The 18643-nt window shown below is 41.1% G+C and overlaps 1 protein-coding gene across 7 annotated transcripts in view; it reads left to right on the plus strand.

The window, feature by feature from the left end:
* Positions 1-18643, plus strand: part of PIK3AP1 (phosphoinositide-3-kinase adaptor protein 1) — a 1621635-nt gene that overhangs the window by 1203038 nt on the left and 399954 nt on the right. For all 7 annotated transcript variants that reach the window (XM_085603661.1, XM_085603665.1, XM_085603660.1 and 4 more), the window contains one exon: positions 14908-15113. In XM_085603661.1, coding sequence (XP_085459787.1) covers positions 14908-15113 — 206 coding nt within the window. The remainder of the gene's footprint in view (positions 1-14907; positions 15114-18643) is intronic.

The following is an 18643-nucleotide window of genomic DNA, read 5'->3' on the forward strand; positions in this document are numbered from 1 at the left end:
AGAACTTTCATCATTTGTTTGAAGTTTATTTTATGTTTGACAAGCATTTAGTCTTTGCATGCTTTCTTGTAAACAATAAGTGAAAGTTCAATTAGTGCCTGGTTCACGCTTACTCTTTCATTTAGGCACCACTATCAAGCCATTTTGTTTTTCTAACCAACTACAAGCAGATTTTATTTGGTCTGCTACTTTTTCCAAAGCAAACCATATTATTTTAATGTGCTACACTAACGTTACTGTAACACTTTTCCTTCTTGCTTGTGTTCCTCTTGTTTTAAGTGGTTAGAGACTCTTTAGATATTTACTAGAGCTCAAGTCATCAAGTCTAGAAAGTGTTTACACTTATTGGTAGCTTTTGGTCAGCCATCTACAGCAATGGCTTTATTCAAATTACTACCAGGTGTGCAAAACTCCACAGGAGTACTGCACGTTTTCCATTGGAAAATGAGTCCATGCCTGGCATTACTGCCAATAAGCCGCTGGTGGGGTACTGAAGGTCTGTGGGACATGGATACACTCAGCTTGTTATGAAAGATTGACTGGACATGAGCAACATGATGTGCCATCTTAGATGAAGGATTTCCATAACTGTGCAATGATAAAAATCTGCTGCCGCTGGCAGCCCACTCCTGCAGCACGTGACAGATAGAGTGGGAAGTTTGGTAGTGAAAGAGCAGCAGTGGATTTTGGTGGACTCCAGCAAATATAATGTGCCTAGTTCGTTTCACTGTGCTCTGCAGAGCAGAGATGCTCATTGTTGACAATACCCCTAGGATGCCATGTGAGTATGATGATGCAGATATTTTTGGGGATAACATTATTCCCCTAACAATGCTGTAGTCTAGCCTTCCTTCTGAGCTCTATGAGCTGGAGCTGTGGTCATGGATGGAGGAGGACACAGCATCTTCCTTTTCTCTGGGCAGGTGAACATTAAGCTCTGTTGCACCCTAGAAAAGCAAGGAACCTTTATGCTGCTAGACAGGCTGCAACTAAACATAATGCAAGTGGTGCTAAAGAGATGCTGGCGAATGAGAAGTAGACCTTGAGTGGCGTTGCTAATAGCTACCTGTTTCTTGAACTTCTGGAGCTGCTGCAGCTCAGGAAGCACCAACTACTTTGACTGCCCTACCTGGGGTAACTCAGCCAGGATCTTGTTGGTCTTTTTATCTCCTGCTATAGTGACCACGGCTAGGGCAGGGAAGTACTGGAAGGATAAGGAGTAAGATTGTAAGCTCTGCTGCTACTCTGCACTTAATAAGGACCTGCACATATGCTGTTACAAGTAGTTTATGCTTTTTCTTTTCTTTTTGTTATATTGCTTCCCTCGTAAATTGGAGGTGCCCAACCCCACTCCCTCCTATTCATTTTAACTTTTATAATGACCTCGCAATTGATGCTTTTATTATTTTTGCTATTGTTTTCTTTTGGGTCTTGTTATCAGCTTTATTTTAGTTTGTATTTTGTTCCCAGTAGGGCCATGGGATGGCAAGCCACCCAAATCTATTAAGAGTAGCAGGGCTTCAGTTTGTTCTCAGTTCATTAGCGCCCTTTTTCTCTTTTTTTTATTAATACGCACCTGGGCTTTGCCTGACTGATTGGTTCTCTTGCTCCTGACTGAATGTCAATGCAGCCTATATTGCTGCATGTCTAGTGTATCTGCATCAATGCTACGCTAAAGACAAGACCGCCAGCACCCTTCAACGACAGGCCAGGAGCAGTATGGCTGCCCCTTTTCCACCCTGTAATTCCCTTAATCGGACATTCCATCCATTATTCTAGTGTGGATCTGTGTCACTTGCAACCCAACAGCAAGCTCCACAGTAATTAGCACACTCCTTTAAGTTTAACTTACTTTACGTGTTGTATTAGGCAAGCCTACAAAAAAGTTGGGCACCCAGCCACATACATTTAATAGCCTCAACTCGCTAAAGGTGGGCCGCTTACCTTCTGATATTTACCACAGCACTCATTTGATGCAAAAGACTTGATTACTGAAAACAGGTTTGATAGAATCCCAGGCTCGATATATGGCTAAAAGATTGGGAAGATTTGCCTCTAACTGAAGCAACACCAGCCAGGTACTATGGATACTGTAAGTCTGATTCACAAACTCCATTTTGTAGTACATAAAATAGTATTAAGATAGTTCTACTTCAAAATGTTGTTCTCAAACATATGAGTGGAAATCTCCACCTCTTCTTTCTTTTCTGTGGAGAGATCCTCACACATGTATCTTTACTGCTTAGTAGTAAAAGTGGGAGGGATTGGGAGGGTGGCTAGATAGGGAATACTTACTACTAAATGGGAGGTACTTACGGAGCAGTAAGGAGGGGCTTAGGTAGAGCTAGGGAGGGGTTTACGGAGGAAGAGACACCCACCATCAAAAGATTAAGGTCATTGCTATTCCCAAACAGCACTTCAAAAGTTACCACATCCAAAAAACATCAGTAAATGTACTTTAGCTCACATCTGGAGTAAGTGCAGCAACACACATGGGCAAGCACTGGTACTGCAACACCCTCCCATAGAAAATAACAGAGGCAGGGACGCAATAGGAAATAATGTTATGTTAAATTAAATTAATTTATTTAAAATTTTTAAAAATACATAAACATTTATTTAATATTATAAAATAATATATAAATGAATAGTAAAATAAGACTAAATATTTTAATCATTTTTCATTAAAAAATATATGTAGCTTCACATATATATATATCGCCAGTAGGTAGTTATAGTTAGGACCTAGTTACTATAGGAAAATGGCAACATTCTATTCGCAATAACTTTGGCGCCGATTGATGAATCTTCACGAAATTTTCAAAACGAGTTCTTTGTTGAGATCAGCTCCTATGTTGAAAGTTTGAGGGTGATTCATGAAGGGGGGGCCGAGAAAAAAGGGGGATCCTAAAATGTGTTATTTCAATGTTAATTTCCATAGGAAACTTTAGACAAGGCTACAGGTCGAACGGATGAATGGAATTACCCCAAATTTGGAATGGAGAAGGATCTTGGTCTAGAAAGCACGCTTTTGTTTATTTGGTGTAAATCCGTTCTGCAGTTTTTGAGAAATATCGAAATTTACAGATATCGATATTTGGGAATTCTGCCATTTGATTGGCTGAGGCGTTATGAGCACGAGCTTGCTGGTGATTGGCTGCAAGCGGTTGCAACTAGGAGGTGTTGGCCGCCATTTTGTGATTCCATTGAAGCGAGTAAGGTGAGAGAAGTGGGAAATAGGAGGGTAGGAGCACTGTAACCTCTGTGGGGTGTTTAGGGTGTGCTATAGAGGGGGTGCAAAGCGAAGTATTTACCCCTACCGGTGTGTAAGTGGTGGGCTACGGAAATTAAGTGAGGTATTGGGTAGAGTCTGATGCGGGTAAGGTGAACAGGTGCGGGACTCGGGGATTAAGCGTGAGCCCAAATTGTGTGTCTTATGCTGTGAAGTCATGTGCCGTGGCCGCTGCACTACAGTTGTGGAAGTAGTGTTCGAATGTGTTTATAACTACTAGGACGAACTACTGACCTGTACTGGTATGAAAGTCCTGGGGTACGGAATATATGTGAGGTATTGTCTAGAGGCTCATGTTGCTAAGCTGAGCTGCTGCCGGAGTCGGGGATTAATGCGTGAGCCCAAACTGTGTGTAATATGCTGGGAAGTCATGTGGTCTGGCCGCTGTGCCACATCTGTGCAAGTAGTGTCAGCATGTAGTTATAGGTACTTGGATGAACTTTTGTTTAGAACATTGTAGCTTGTGTATGGTGCTTGGATGGTGTTGTATAGGGAGTGCGAAGGTAAATCAATTTGGTATTTGTAGAGCGCAATCTACTCACCCCTATGGGTCAGTAGAGCTGGGGATCAAAGCGAGAGGTCTGTGCTGCAAAGTGAGATGGTCTAGCCGCTGCGCCACAGCTGTGTGGAGAATAAATTTGGGCGAGGGTGCGGGAGTTGGCGTTATCTGGGCCTAAGTTGTAAGTTATAGGGTGGCTCTAAAAAGAGCCCTTGTGTTCATTAGTTGGAGCTACATATACGTGTGGATGCACAGCTTCAAGTTATTCAGGAAAACTCGGTTTCCCTGAGCTGTAAAGTGTGCTCCATCACTTCTGTATATATCCACCATATCAAAACGTATGTTGTTGTTGTATATGGACCCGATTTTGTGGGCTCTGAGGTATGCAGAGACAGCTTTGTTGACTTTTTTCCGAGATTTTTCATTTTGAGGACAAAATTGTTTGAGCCATTTCCACTTCTGTCTTTGGCATATATTGGAATATACAAAGACAGTTTGAGGCAAAAGTAACATCAATTGTCCAAAGGTGTCCTTCATAAGCATTTCCAAATCTACCCCAGTCAATGTGCCTAGGTCGTTTCCATCACAGTGCAAAATCATGAGGTCAGGGTGTTGGAGATGCAAACAGGTTTTAACCAAAGGCATCAATTGGGGCCACTTCAATCCTCTCTGTCCAAACCATTTAATGTCCACATTTTGTAAACCTAAGTCTAAGTCAATACGTCTCTGTTCTGCATACCTCTTGCACCAGAAAACATAGCTATGTCCTACGATCCACACTAGCATTTTGAAGGTATGGCTGGAAGGTATGGAAAGATGTCTGTAGCTCATGCAGTTCCTTCGTAGAATAAGAGATATGTTTAAAGATGGAAAACTAGTTTCTTTTCGCCTAAAAAACGGTAACTGATTGGGAGATGAAAAGCATTGTTTTTTAAAAGTAGGGCGCACATTCGTTTTGTGGAAAAGTATGTTTGTGATTGGTTAAGAAAAAGCAGTTTGCACGTACATATTATAGTACATATTATAGGATAAAATTTGCTCAACTCAACCACACCTGCTACTTGTATTTGGAAGGCACTGTTTGAACTAAAACAATCGTGAACTTTTAACCTGCACGTGCTGTTAAATGTTCGAGAAAATATTGCAAAAAAATATCGTTAGGTTTAAACAAAATTGATGAACTTTTAACCTTCATGTGTTGTAGAATGTTCTAGAAAATGTGTTGATAGAATACGTTGCATTTCTGACTTCGATGTGTACTTGAATATTAAAAAAAATATTTATATGGAAAAGTAGAAAGATAGTAATAGAGAGTATGTTTGAAAGCTAAAAGAATCAAGGAACTATTGTAATTTGTTCTGGATTACCTACTGGTGGTTGACAGTAGGTAGTTATCACTGTTAACGGTCTGAAAGTGCGGTGTTGCTCAGAGAGGCATGGTGGTGATATGATATGGTGCTATACTCGGGTATGAAACCGAGATTCTAAACCGTGAGGTCATTGCTGTAAAGTGATGTGGTCTGGTGTTTGTAGCATATGTGTGTTAGTAGGCGTTTATACCATACAGGGAGTGGGAAGCGAACTACTGACCGCTACTGTGTGTTGATAGTATACCGGAAGCGAAGTAGTTACGCCTACCGGTGTGAAGACTTGGGGATGAAACCGAGCTGATTGCTGTAAAGTGATGGGCTCTGGGCGGTGTAGGATATTAGCCGCTGTAGTATAAGTGTGTAAGTGGTGTTAGTATGCGTTTATAGTATAGGGAGTGGGAATCGAACTACTCATCCCTACTGGTGTGAAGACTCGGGGATTAAACCGTGAGCCTAAATTGTGAGCTCATTGCTGTAAAGTGATGTGCTCTGGGCGCTGTATCATATTTGTGGAAGAAGTGTTAGTTTACGTTTATACAATATAGGGAGTGGGAAGCGAAAGTCTTACCCCTACCGGTGTCAAGACTCGTGGATGAAACTATGAGCTCATTGCTGTAAAGTAATGTGCTCTGTGTAGTATTCCATTGTAAGTCATAGTAGAATGCTAGTATGTAATTCTACTAGAATCTAAGGGGCATATTATCAAGGAATGGCGTTAAAATGATCGCCGCTTTAGCGGCAGGAAACTGCCGCTAAAACTGTGATAATGGGCTTGATAATATGCCGTACAGAATTCCAATAGAAGCCCATGTTAACACAAGAACATGGGCTTCTATTGGAATTCTCTACAGGATATTATCAAGCCCATTATCGCAGTTTTAGCGGCAGTTTCCTGCCGCGAAAGCGGCGATAATTTTAACGCCGTTCCTTGATAATATGGCCCTCAGTATGTAATCTTAGAATGTAGGGCTGTCATGAGGGGAACCATGCGGGGTTTGTACACAGTGCTGGATTAGACGGTTGCTTTGCTGTCTGCTCCTGTTGGTGGTTGTTTCAGGTGTCTTTTTTTCTTGTAATAAATCTACTTATTGGATTCACTGCTGTCTGCCTCTTCACTACATAAATTTGGCAACGAGTGGGAGAAGGCAAAAAGAAGGAATCACTCAGCAATATTTCAAAATTGCTTGCGTTGTGCTGAAGACCCGTTTTGTTCGTGTAGCTGTTTCTACTCATGCCAGGGTCGCCAGCTCATTGAAGTATGTCACCCGACTTCTGGTAGGATTGATATTTTTAGATTTTGTGCTTCCTCTGCTTCTTCACTACATTCTGGTCGCTGTACTACACGTGTGTAAGTAGTGTTAGTATACGTTTATACTAACAACTGCATCATGGTAGTAGGGAGGGTGACCTCTCAGGAGCAGCTCAAACAATGTCCCGGGGTGTGCATTCGCTGGACATTTGTGTTTGCTATTAGACGGTGGCGCATGGCTTCCACCCTGTGATAGCAAATACTTGTTCGACTACTTGAAGCGAGAGGAGGAAAACCTTGTATTGCTGTAATAGAGGGGATGCGGATGGTAAAAATGGAGAGAAAAGAAGGAAAAAAACCGGGGCCTCACCCTTTCTTTTAAATGAGGCCACTGGTGGGTGGGTAATGTTCCGTGGCCAATCCAATTATTATACTGCGGGGTCTCTGTAGGACTGGGGATCTTAATGTCACATGTAAATTAGGCGCGGACTGGCACAGAGATGTTTTGCAGCCTAGGGGAGCGGCACCTTCCCGGATATTGTTCGGGGGGTTCGAGGCCAACTGAAGTCCGGGGATCGCCACACTCCGGGTCTTTATTTAAATATGCAGGGTGGGCCTCGGCAGTCCCTGAAGCCTCGGTGGTCCTAGGCAGTGCCTTATTTGTTCTGTAATCACACGGGCAGTACTGCTTCATTTGTCTAATAGTCAGTTAGATTATATTTGGTAGGTGCACTCTAAAATTAAATAATATTGTCCTTAAAATCTCCTATTAACAGATGATTTTCACAATAAACAATAGACAAGTGTCGTCAGAAAAAGAAGACCTATACACTCAGTTATTTATTTGAAAAAAAAAGTAACCTTTATTAAAACAGAAATAAATAGAAATGTAACTTTAATAGAACAGTATAATAAAAAAAGTGGGTTGAACTCCAGTGGAAGCAGCGTAAGAAACCTGCAAGACAAAAATGAAACATAAGTATGTGTGTTATGTGGAAGAGGTAAAGAAAGGTAGTCTGAATGAAAGGACCATAGTGAGAATGGAATGGAGGGGGAGTGGGTGGAAGGGAGAAGGGGAGGGAGAGTCAAAAGAAGAGAGGGAGGAGGAGACAGAGCGTTGGCCTATTGCACCCAGCCCTTCGTGTTCACCCTCCGTCACCCGTTTGTCTAGGACGCTGGGGTCTGCGAGAAAGAGTGTGGTTCAGCAATTCCTTAAAATTCAATACATGAGGCCAGAGATTATGGGCCATATTATGAAGGAAGGGCGATAACATTATCGCCGCTTTAGCGGCAGGAAACTGCCGCTAAAGCGGCGATAAGGGGTTGATAATATGCCCTTGTGAATTCCCTTAGAAGCCCAGGTTCTGGTGTGAACCTGGGCTTCTATGGGAATTTTCAAGGGCATATTATCAACCCCTTATTGTCGCTTCAGCTGCAGTTTCCTGTTGCTAAAGTGGTGATAATGTTATCGCTGTTGTTTGATAATATAGTCCTACATTATTAGCTACGGGAAAATCGCTTGCATGCACCTGTGCACCCAGGGTGCTGCACCCCAAACCCTTCCCCCGCACTGTGCTCAATTGTAGGTCTTGCACACCGAGGCTTCACTGCTCACCTGCCACCACTGATGTGTCCCCGACGTGTTGGTGCAAGCTCCTAGTCCGGGTTATATTTGTCCGATAGATCAGGCCTCCGGTCGGGGACGGTGTCTTGATACCACTATGGAAGGTGTCAGAATGCCAGGGCATCATTGCGGGGTCAGCTCCCGCTCCGCCCTTCTTGTGGAAATCAATGGAATGTCTGAAAAGGGAGAAATAATTTAATGGTGGAAGCGTCTGGAGGTAAATGAAGGTTTATTTCAAGCTTGATAGAAAATAGGAGTTGAGTGCATCCATCGTTTTTGAAGTACGATCTACCAACTGTTCGTGGTTATCGAAGTTCAAAGAGGAGTTGGAGTGCACGAGAATACACAAGTTATAATATGTTATGCCAACGTTCACATACAAAGGAACAGAGCGCATGCTAGAAGCATAATGTGCACGTGTAATGCAATGGTGGGAGCCTGTGTGCATGTACACTTAGTAAGGAGCTCTCTACAGTGTCCTAAAAGCCAACGCCATGTGTCTGTAGGGCAGTGCTGCCCGCTGGCTCAGGCCTACAGTACAGTCCAGCAGGTCCTTAAAATTAGACCGATGTGACTGAATGAGGTCAGAGATCACATCATTACGCACGGCAACATCGCTTTTTCACACGTGCGCACTCAGGGTGATGCACCCCACCCCTCCCCCAGAACCGCCCTCAACAGGTGTCTGTAGGGCAGTGCTGCCCGTAGGATCAGGCCTACCTTATGGTATAGCAGGTCTTTAAAATGAGACAGAGATGTGACTGAATGAGGTCAAAGATCACATCATAACACATGGCAATATCACTTATTTGCACGTGTGCAGTCTGGCTGATGCATCCCATCCCTCCTGCAGCACCGCGCTGAAGAGGTGTCTGTAGGGCAGCGCTGCCCGCTGGCTCAGGCCTACAGTACAGTCCAGCAGGTCTTTAAAATGAGACAGAGATGTGACTGAATGAGGTCAAAGATCAAATCATAACACATGGCAATATCGTTTGTTCGGATCTGCGCAGCTAGGCTGAATCACCCCACCCCTCTCACCACAGCGCGCTCAATTGGAGGCCCTGTGCACCCAGGCCGCTCTGCTTACCTGCTGTCATTGTTGTGTGAGCATACACTACGGGCAGCAGTGCTCACAATTCAGATGGAGTGTTGATTGCAGGAGAGTGTACACCTCATGGATTCCTTTCGTAGACGACGGGCAGTAGGGCTCACAATTTAGAGCCCGTGTCAATTGCCAGGATGGAGTACACCTCATGGAGCCATTTCTTTTTTTTATTGCGCATTGTGATATGCAAGGTGGATGCGGCAAATCATTTGAGGTAGTTGGGAAGAAGAGGGACGTGTGGCGTTGTGGTTATCCTATTTATACTTACGCAAAGTGGGCTGGGCTTGCGTACGCCAGGCCAGCGTAGGGGTGTGAATAATTATTCCGGGGACTTGGGTGTTGTTCAGTTCCTGCCTGGCCAGGAAGTGTATTTATGTGTGTTTCTTTTGTAGTTTTGACCTCGCAGAGTGTGCAATTTAGATTAGTGTAGCATGTGTCGGGAGGGCAGAAACTATCGTTAATGAGATGGCATGTGATCTAGGATGTGCAGTCTGCCCGTGGCTGATGATGCTCCTTAGAGCCAGCAATACCCAGGCCGAAAGGCAGCACAATAATGTGCAGATACACACACCAGGGGCATCGTGTAACACATATTTGTTTTTTGATGGAACGTTTGAGATGCATGGCAATCACACGTGGAAGGCTAATGTACAGAGCATGAATATTGATCAAGATGATCGTTGCATGTTGTGTGTAGTATAAGATATGTGTATACAGGAAAACACTTTTCAAAAAAGCTTTCTAAGCAGAAGAGGAGTCTCATCAAATGCTGTAGAGAGAATGAGTAAAATGGGTGGGGTTGTACAACTGTTACAATGGGAAATGTTATGAACCAATCAAATGCTTTATTTTAAGGTCACATGGCAATCGTGCACTGAGCGCGCAAGGAGGCCGCACCCGACACGGTTTTGACAAAATATATTTATCATAATATAAGTTTATTACAGTTTCATTTAGATTTTCGCGTGCTCTCATATACTGTTTAAAGTTATTTAGATATATTTTTGAGACAAAAAGAAAGGGAATGGAGTACCCGGCGCGATACTATACCTCTGTGATGTAACACAGGGCCTGGCAGTGTGTACTCGTCGAATACGCAACGCGCAGCAGGTGCGACCCCATACGTACATGACGTAACGCGTGGCTTGGTACTGCGTACCCGTCAGATACCAATGTAGTACCTGGGGTGACTTCATGCGTATATGATGTTACGCGGGACGCGGTGCCACAAACTCGTCGGATACGAAATGCGCATCATTTACGAGTTTAGCAATATGGCGGATAGGATTTGTGTGGTGATGGAGCTTGGTACGCTACCGGTATGGGAGTGCAGTTTTCTCTCTCTCAAAAAAATAATATACATATTTTTGGGGGAAGATATAAAACATTACATGATTTTTAAAGTTAAAAACAAGAAGTATAATAGAGTTCCAAAATATTTAAAAATATAATAGAAAAAATATAGGTTTTATAACTATTAAAATATGAAATTAATATTTAAAAAACCTTTGAAATTCACTGAAAAAGCATAGGTTTTACAGACGTTATAGTTAGGAATTAGCATTTAAAAAACCTTTGAAATTCACTAAAAAAAACATAGGTTTCAGGGACGTTATAGTTAGTTGAACATTTGACTCTCATAAAACCAGAGAAATTCGCCTGTTATAGTTGGTTGAGCTAACTATAACTCGCGCGCCCGCAATGCACTGCTGATGATGTCACATATTACATCACTCATGACATGGTCAGTGACATCACTGATAACATCACTGATGACATCTCAAATGACATCACTATGGTTTTTTCAGTGAATATATATATATATCCGCAACACTTCACACCACCAAATTCAAAGACGAGAAGGCAGACCCAGGTTCAGTGCCAAAAACGGGTTTATTCGCAGAATGCCCGCACCACCGCCATAACGCGTTTCAGCCTTCTCCGAGGCCTTGATCACATGACGCGTTCCAAAGCCATTTTTTCATTTTTAAAGTGACAGTGTACAAAATCACACGTGGAAAGTGCATAATAGACATAGAAGTTACACTTCATGAAAAAATAGTCAACCTAATAACTCAGAGCATTAAAATAATTGATCCTCACTGTGGGGGTACCATAAATATGTGCAAAATACGCAATAAATATTCATGAAATCATAAATATTTAGGACAAGCATGGCAGCTTAAATAAAATAAATTATTAAATAAGTTAAGATTGAATTGCAATGACAGTGCTAATAAAAACATCAATATAAAATTGTCATAAAATAGATCATACAACAATATATATGATGTATTAATTAGTGGCCAATTAAGACCCCACTAAAAACTCTGTCATAAAACCACATGGTAATATAATGGTACATCTTGTCGCTTGCTCATATTCTACTTGCAAAACTGAATTGCACACTTGCTGTGTCAGTATGACATTCTAGGTTCAAAGGTCCTGCCCAAGTGGGCCAATACTCATGCGTAACTCTTCAATATACAAAGTGCTAGTGCTAAAAAATAATTAAAAAACGTGCTCTAACCCTCTTTGAATCACAGCCGTCATTCAAAGACGTGAGATCATATACATAAAATTAATGTAAATGTAAAAGAAGAATTTTTTTCTTACATTAAAATTCAAGAAAGGCGGTACCAATGCCAGCTAAAAGATACTGAATATAAGAACAGTTATGCTTAAAGGCAGGTGAAAAAATCCTCACTGATATTGAGACTGTGTGGTGTTTTGCAGTTAAGCTCCAGGATATATTTGGTTTCAAGTTTCCTAAGAAGATATTCCCGATTACCGCCCCTTCTAAGGGGCAAGACAGGGTCCACCACAAAGTATTTCAAGTGCTGTATGTTACTGTCATGATGTTCCTGGAAATGTCGTGCCACCGGATAAGTGGCATCTTTGTTGTTGATGGCTCTCATGTGCTGGAGTATCCGTTTGTGGACTTGCAGCTTCGTACTTCCCATATAGCGCAGGCCACACTGAGTGCTTTGAAGTCCTGCACTGGGGGCACATTTGGTGTCCCTGTGCATAGTCGTGCTCCTGGTGCACTACTGGTTGAGGGATTAATCCCCTTGGCTACTGAGGGGTGTTGGGGGCCAAGAACTTTTATTGTTGCCAGAACTAAGTCCCCCCACAGCTGGATTACTGAGATCTCATCGGAGGCCCCACCACCTTTCTCAGCCTTTCTGCACAGGGGCCTCCCAGTGCAGCACTGACTGGGGAATGAAATATCCTTGGCAGCTGAGGGTCGTTGGGGGCCAAGAACCCCAATTGTTGCCACAAGTAAGTCCACCACATTCAATGGCTGAGATGTCATTAGAGGCCCTGCCCTCTTTCTGAACCACTCTGCAGAGGGGCCTCCTGGTGCACTACTGGTTGCTGGATGAACTCTAGGGGTAAGACACTCTTAGGCATGCATGCACCCACCCATTTACACACCCAGTGCAACACTTACTCAGCCACTTCCATGCCCACTCACACACCCGCTCACATACCCATTGAGACACTCACACACTCATTCACACTCCCATTGAGACACTAATGCAGTCACTCACACACTCACTCTCAAAGGTTACAGGTAGGAAATAAAATTTAAAAACCTTAGAAATGCACTGAAAAAACAAAGGTTACAGGGATGTCTCTGACCCCCATCACATGAGTGATGTAATATGTGAGGTCATAAGCATTGCGGGAGCGTACTTTATAGTTAGCTCAGGTAACTATAACTACTGAATTTCTCTGGTTTTGTATGAGTGAAATCTGAGCCTTTTTATAACATTCCTGCTACCTTTGGTTTTTTCAGTGAATGTCTATCTATCTATCTATCTATCTATCTATCTATCTATCTATCTATCTATCTATCTATCTATCTATCTATCTATCTATCTATCTATCTATCTATCTATCTATCTATCTATCTATGTATCTATCTATCTATCTATCTCCAAGACAAAGTTCCAATAACGTGCGCTTTCAATACAAACAGACTCCACGACGATCTAGAATCCACAAGAATGTTTAATTTCACAACGCGTTTCAGCTTAATGCGAAGCCTTGTTCACGTGAAACTTGTGCACAAACACGGTTACTGATAAAACATTGACTTGAGTATGAACATAGAGAAGGGACACAATAACGATATAACGCTCAATTTCGTAGTAGTGCGGCAGCGGACATATTGGAAAGGTTACATTCTAATGAAAGTATCATGATGATATCTTATAAAAGCGGTTCAACAACTGTAGATATTCAAATTCACCATTACTAATACACCACAAATGGAAAAGAAATTTGAGAAATGGTAAAGGACACAAAATGAAAAGATAAAATTCAAAGGTGCCACAAGTGTTCAAACATAATCGGCTATGTCAGTCTGTGTGATGGACTCGCATCCCTCTCTAAATCGCATTATGATCACAGTCAAGTGCCGTAGTGCAAGCTCAATGGGACAGGCTATCCACACAGCAAATACGTACACAGTGTCTGACATATGAGGACTAGCAAGGTGTCCAAAAAGCGGTGAGTACAACGCTTTTGTGTGCCTAAAACTGATTTTTAGGGCAAGTGCCCGAACAAACTCCCAGGTGTATACTGGTGAGATGCTTGTCAAATGCTGGAGTGCAAACCGCAGTATATAATATCAAGTCCTGCCCTGCCAGAATACAAGTCCCAAATCTCGTTCATACTGTTACCCATCAGTCGACCGTGGTAGTGATGATGAATTATTGTTAAGGCAGAATGTCACCATGTTAATGAACATTTTATTGTGTTGCAATCACCATATGGGCCTGTCACCTATTCAAGTGCCCTTATGCCGTCCTTATGATTAATGCTTGTGTAAAGGGATGTAACATCTAATGTCATAAGGAGGTAATCCTCTTGCCAGGTAAAATCCTTCAATCTCCGGAGAAAGTCACTTGTGTCCTTGATGTAAGACTGTAATTTGCACACTTGTTCTTGTAGAAAGTAGTCCATGTATTGGGACATGTTCTCCAACAGACTTTTTCGCGCAGATATAATCAGTCTTCCAGGGGGCTTGGTTGGATTTTTATGGATTTTAGATATAAAGTATATCACTGGCATTGTTGGTTTATCGTTTTTAAGGAATTTGTATTCGTCCATATTAATGAGGCTTGCGCTTTTCCATGCTAAAAGGTTCGCGTAGTATTCATTATATGTTATTCGGGCTGTTAAGGTATTGCTCTTTTTGTAACAGTCCCTGTCATTAAATTGCAACAAAGCCTCCTGCAAATAGTCTCCGCCTTTGTCTGAATTCCTGATGATAATTTAGGTATTCCTTTGTAACTTGCCCATAAGTTTTTGATATTGATAATTTCGTTTAGTTGTCTTTGACTTTGTTCTTTGTACCTGATGATTTAAATGTTTAATTTGTGTTATATGTTTGTTAAAAATATCAATGGACTCTCGATATATATATATATATATATATATATATATATATATATATATATATATATATATATATACACCCACACAAACAAACACATCTATACCTGTTTGTCTGATAGCCACATATCTTCAGTGTACTAGATCACAGCAGTTGAAGATGAGTGGTCACCTTATTTTTTTAATTTAACCTAACCAATTCACTAAAACCATTACATATGTAAGCATTTCTGCAACCAGCAAAGCAAAAACGAACGTACTAATTGTTGTAATGTATTAGTCCTACATATGCTTCAGGCATTAAGTGTGGTCATCTTGCTGTACAATAACATCATTTTTTATCACTTTTATGTTTTTTGAAGAACCAGCAAGCATATCTAGAGAAGATCGACCATCGTCAAGCATTTATGATCCATTTGCAGGAATGAAAACCCCTGGCCAAAGGCAATTAATCACTTTGCAAGAACAAGTAAAGTCAGGAATGATCACTGTGGATGAAGCTGTTCTAAGGTTCAAAGAGTGGCATCTGAATCAAAAGAGGAGATCTGAATCATTCAAGTACCAGCAGGTAGAGATAATTGATATATGCTTGCAATTTCTTTCCAGTTGTGCCTTATATGTATTGAAAATAGGGATATAACAAGTTTTTCAGACAAGCCATACTTAATTTCTGGCCATCAGCTATTTTGTTTTGTTGAGCAGTTGTCACCAAGATCACCTGAGAGACTCTTGAAAGAAAATCATAATTTTATTCCCAATACAGAGGCTCACAATAATGTGCAATCTCATTTAAATATGACAGCTACGCTCAGTATTAAGCATTTATTCCACATACTACACTCCCATGAAGCCATCACAACAGTATGGTGCAAAGTTTTTTATCTAGAACATTCTATTGAATTTATGGAAGCAAAATAAATGTATGTTTTTAAAGTGACAATTACGTTTTTAGGATTTTGTAGATGGCAACATTTGGAAGAGATTTGGAAGGCATATGTATAAAACATTTAAAGAAACAAGTAACAAAAGTAATATTTTTTCACCTTAATAAATTGACACTATACATAAAAGAAAATTAGTAAATAACCTAAAGTAAAAGTAAATTGCAGCAGATGCAGGCAGCAACAAACAGAATGCCGCATAGGGCAGCAGAATGTCAAACACTAATTGATTACTGAAAGAAAATAGAGTTGGTGTTTGAAATATTCGTTGTCAATATAGAGGTCGCCTGTCATTTGATCATGTTGTGGGTTACACCCTATAAGATTAATGGGAGTGATTTCTTACTATTCATGACTATTGCAAGCGTGATAGCAATGTGAAGGCTGAAGGAGGTAGTAGCTTCTTCAATGGCACAAGAAGGTGGACATAACCAATAATAATGGTACATAGGAGCATCGTCAAAAATTTAACAATTACAGCACAGCATGTTTGGTGGGAAGTAATGTGTAAAAAAAGAAATACATTTGTGAAAAACTGATTTGCAGCAAAAATAATTGATGCATTACGGACATGAAAGACAAGGGAAGATGTCCTGTGGTTATATAATTTCCCGAGGACTTTGTATAGAGCAACTAGGTAGCTTTCTGGCTATCAAATAGATTATCTTGTGGTATCAATTTTAAGATTAAAAAAAGGAATGTAATTTTAGAGCTCTTTATAGAATTCTTCCTTTTTACTCGTTCTAGATTTGGATACTCAAGAAACAGAAACAAACAGCCAAAATGATCAGTGACCCTGTAGGACAGTTCTCAGTTCGATTCGCAACTCTTTCATTGAGCCACATCCTTATAATACATTGATTGTCATCTTGTGATAAATGTATTGCACTTTTGTACAAACATCTGGGCATGTAAACAACATACAGTAGACAGAGGTTGTTCAACTCCAGCTGAAAAAGGGGAGGGCCATCAAGCAGCATACTTGAAAGAGTGGGTTCGAGCTAATGATTTCTTGAATAGCTTAGTTTTCAAATCTTTTCAGAATGAGAGATTTAGTTTAGTTCAGTTCTGAATTGGGGGATCCATGGTGTTCCACATTTTCAGGTCTTACGCTCCCAAGGACCATCCACCTTTTTTAAGCCACTTGAATAGGGTCATGTGTTTGAGAAGTGTATTTATGGCACCTGGCGTGATTATAGTGTGAGATGAATTTTTGTATGTATACTGACTTTTTACTGCAGTTGACTTTATGTATAATGTTGAGTGCATTAAATTTGATACTGGCAATCAATGGGAGCCAAAGGATACGGGCTGGTTTGGCCGGGTCAAAAAGTTGAGAAGGATAATTTAGGTTTGGATGTGTTGGTTTGTATGTATCAAAAACTTTGCTGTGGAGCAATGCACATCAGGATGGTTCAGGAGATAATTTGAGTTCTTATATATAAACATATAAACAAGGAAAGAGGATGGAGTAACAGAGATACTTCTTTGATGGTTCCAAGTAGGCTGCGTGAGCTCAAGGCCTCATTATCAGTGATAAGATTCTCTTTGAAGAGATGTATCCATCTCTTTCTTAAAATTCTAGAAGATGGAGATAGCCTGATGTGTGGAGGTATGCTTTTCGAGATTCCCACTTGAGAATGACTAAAGCTGGAGTTTCGTATTTTTATTTCATTTCTCGGCTATCAATCTAGCAATGCCACATTTTTATTTTATTCAAATCAAATCAAATCAAAACCCAGCTTTATTCGATTTTGAAAATTAAAATCATAAAAGCAGACATGCAGATAAAAACAACAATTAAAAAGCAAGACATAGGTTAAATGTAAAAAGTGTCATTACACATCACATAGAAATATATACAGAATAATAAAGTTGGGTTCATGTAGACCGTATAAAGTTCCTTAGGCAATGGTATCGCCCTGACTGAATCAACCTATAGCGGGATTAACATTTTAGTTGTTTAAATGTTTTCTGGCTCGTACCACACCCTTTAGAAAGCCCATCACTGAGCCAGTACAGTAACAATTTTCCAGCTTCTGTAGATACAAGAAGGCTGGACGGCATTGCCTCCATCCACCTTGTTTTAGGAAAGGGATCAGCCATCTGCGTCTTTCATTAACATAATATTTACAAAATAAAATTACGTGTAGTGTGGTTTGCGGTGAAATGTTATCACATGGGCAGCGGCAAAGATCCCTCGACCAGTCGTTGCTGTTTGGGTGAGTAATAAGGCGATGGAAAGACCCAAATCTAAATCTGGATAGCAGTTATCTGTCATAACCTCCTGCCACACATGTTAGGTATGGTTGAATCTCACTTGTAACAGAGATAATTTGGTGATGAATCACCGTAATTTTGTTCAGTTCCAGGGCTAGCCTAACTTCTTCAAGGTGGGTCATGCAAGTTTTTTAAAAATCCTTTCGATTGGTAGAGGTCATATTATCAGGTGAGGAATAAAAGTCTGGGCGTCCAATATCCTGCATGAACTTTTTGACGTAACTAAGCCAGGGTATTTTATCCACATTAACCAGTCTCATGGCATCAGTTAATACTTCCCTGTTAAGGCCCGTGCTAGCTGATGTCCAAATTCTGTGCCACAGCAGAATTGGTTGGATTTTAATTAGGTCAGTGATGTAAACGGCTCCTAATTCACTATGGCAATTGAAAACTGAGGTGCTAACTGGGACTCCCAGGATGTACCTAAAAAACCCATTTTCGATACATTGTATCGACCTACAATCCTGGAAACCCCATATCGCCGCCCCGTAGATTGCTATGCTTACGCATTTTGCTTGATAGATTTTTAGCAGCATTACGGGCGGACGTTTCCCCAGTTTTCTCGAGAAGTTTTTTAGAGCGGCTATAGACTTTATAAAAAGTAAGCTCCTGGCCTTAACTGCTGCACTCCATGAACCTGTTCTATTAAAAAGGACGCCCAGGTAGCTGAACAGGTTGGTGGTTTCCACCCGCCTGATAACTTCTAGCTTTGCTTTTCATCCCCCCACAAGTCATGACGAAGCTTTTATTTGCATTCAGCTTAAGGCCAAGCCTATCCATAAAACACGTGTAAAAGGAAAGGGCCCTCTGTAAACCAACCTGTGTGCGAGACATAAGTACTGCATCATCGGCATAGAGGAGGGAGGCTATCGGGCGT

Source organism: Triturus cristatus, chromosome 1_2 (genome assembly GCF_964204655.1).
Source record: "Triturus cristatus chromosome 1_2, aTriCri1.1, whole genome shotgun sequence".
NCBI lineage: Eukaryota > Metazoa > Chordata > Amphibia > Caudata > Salamandridae > Triturus > Triturus cristatus.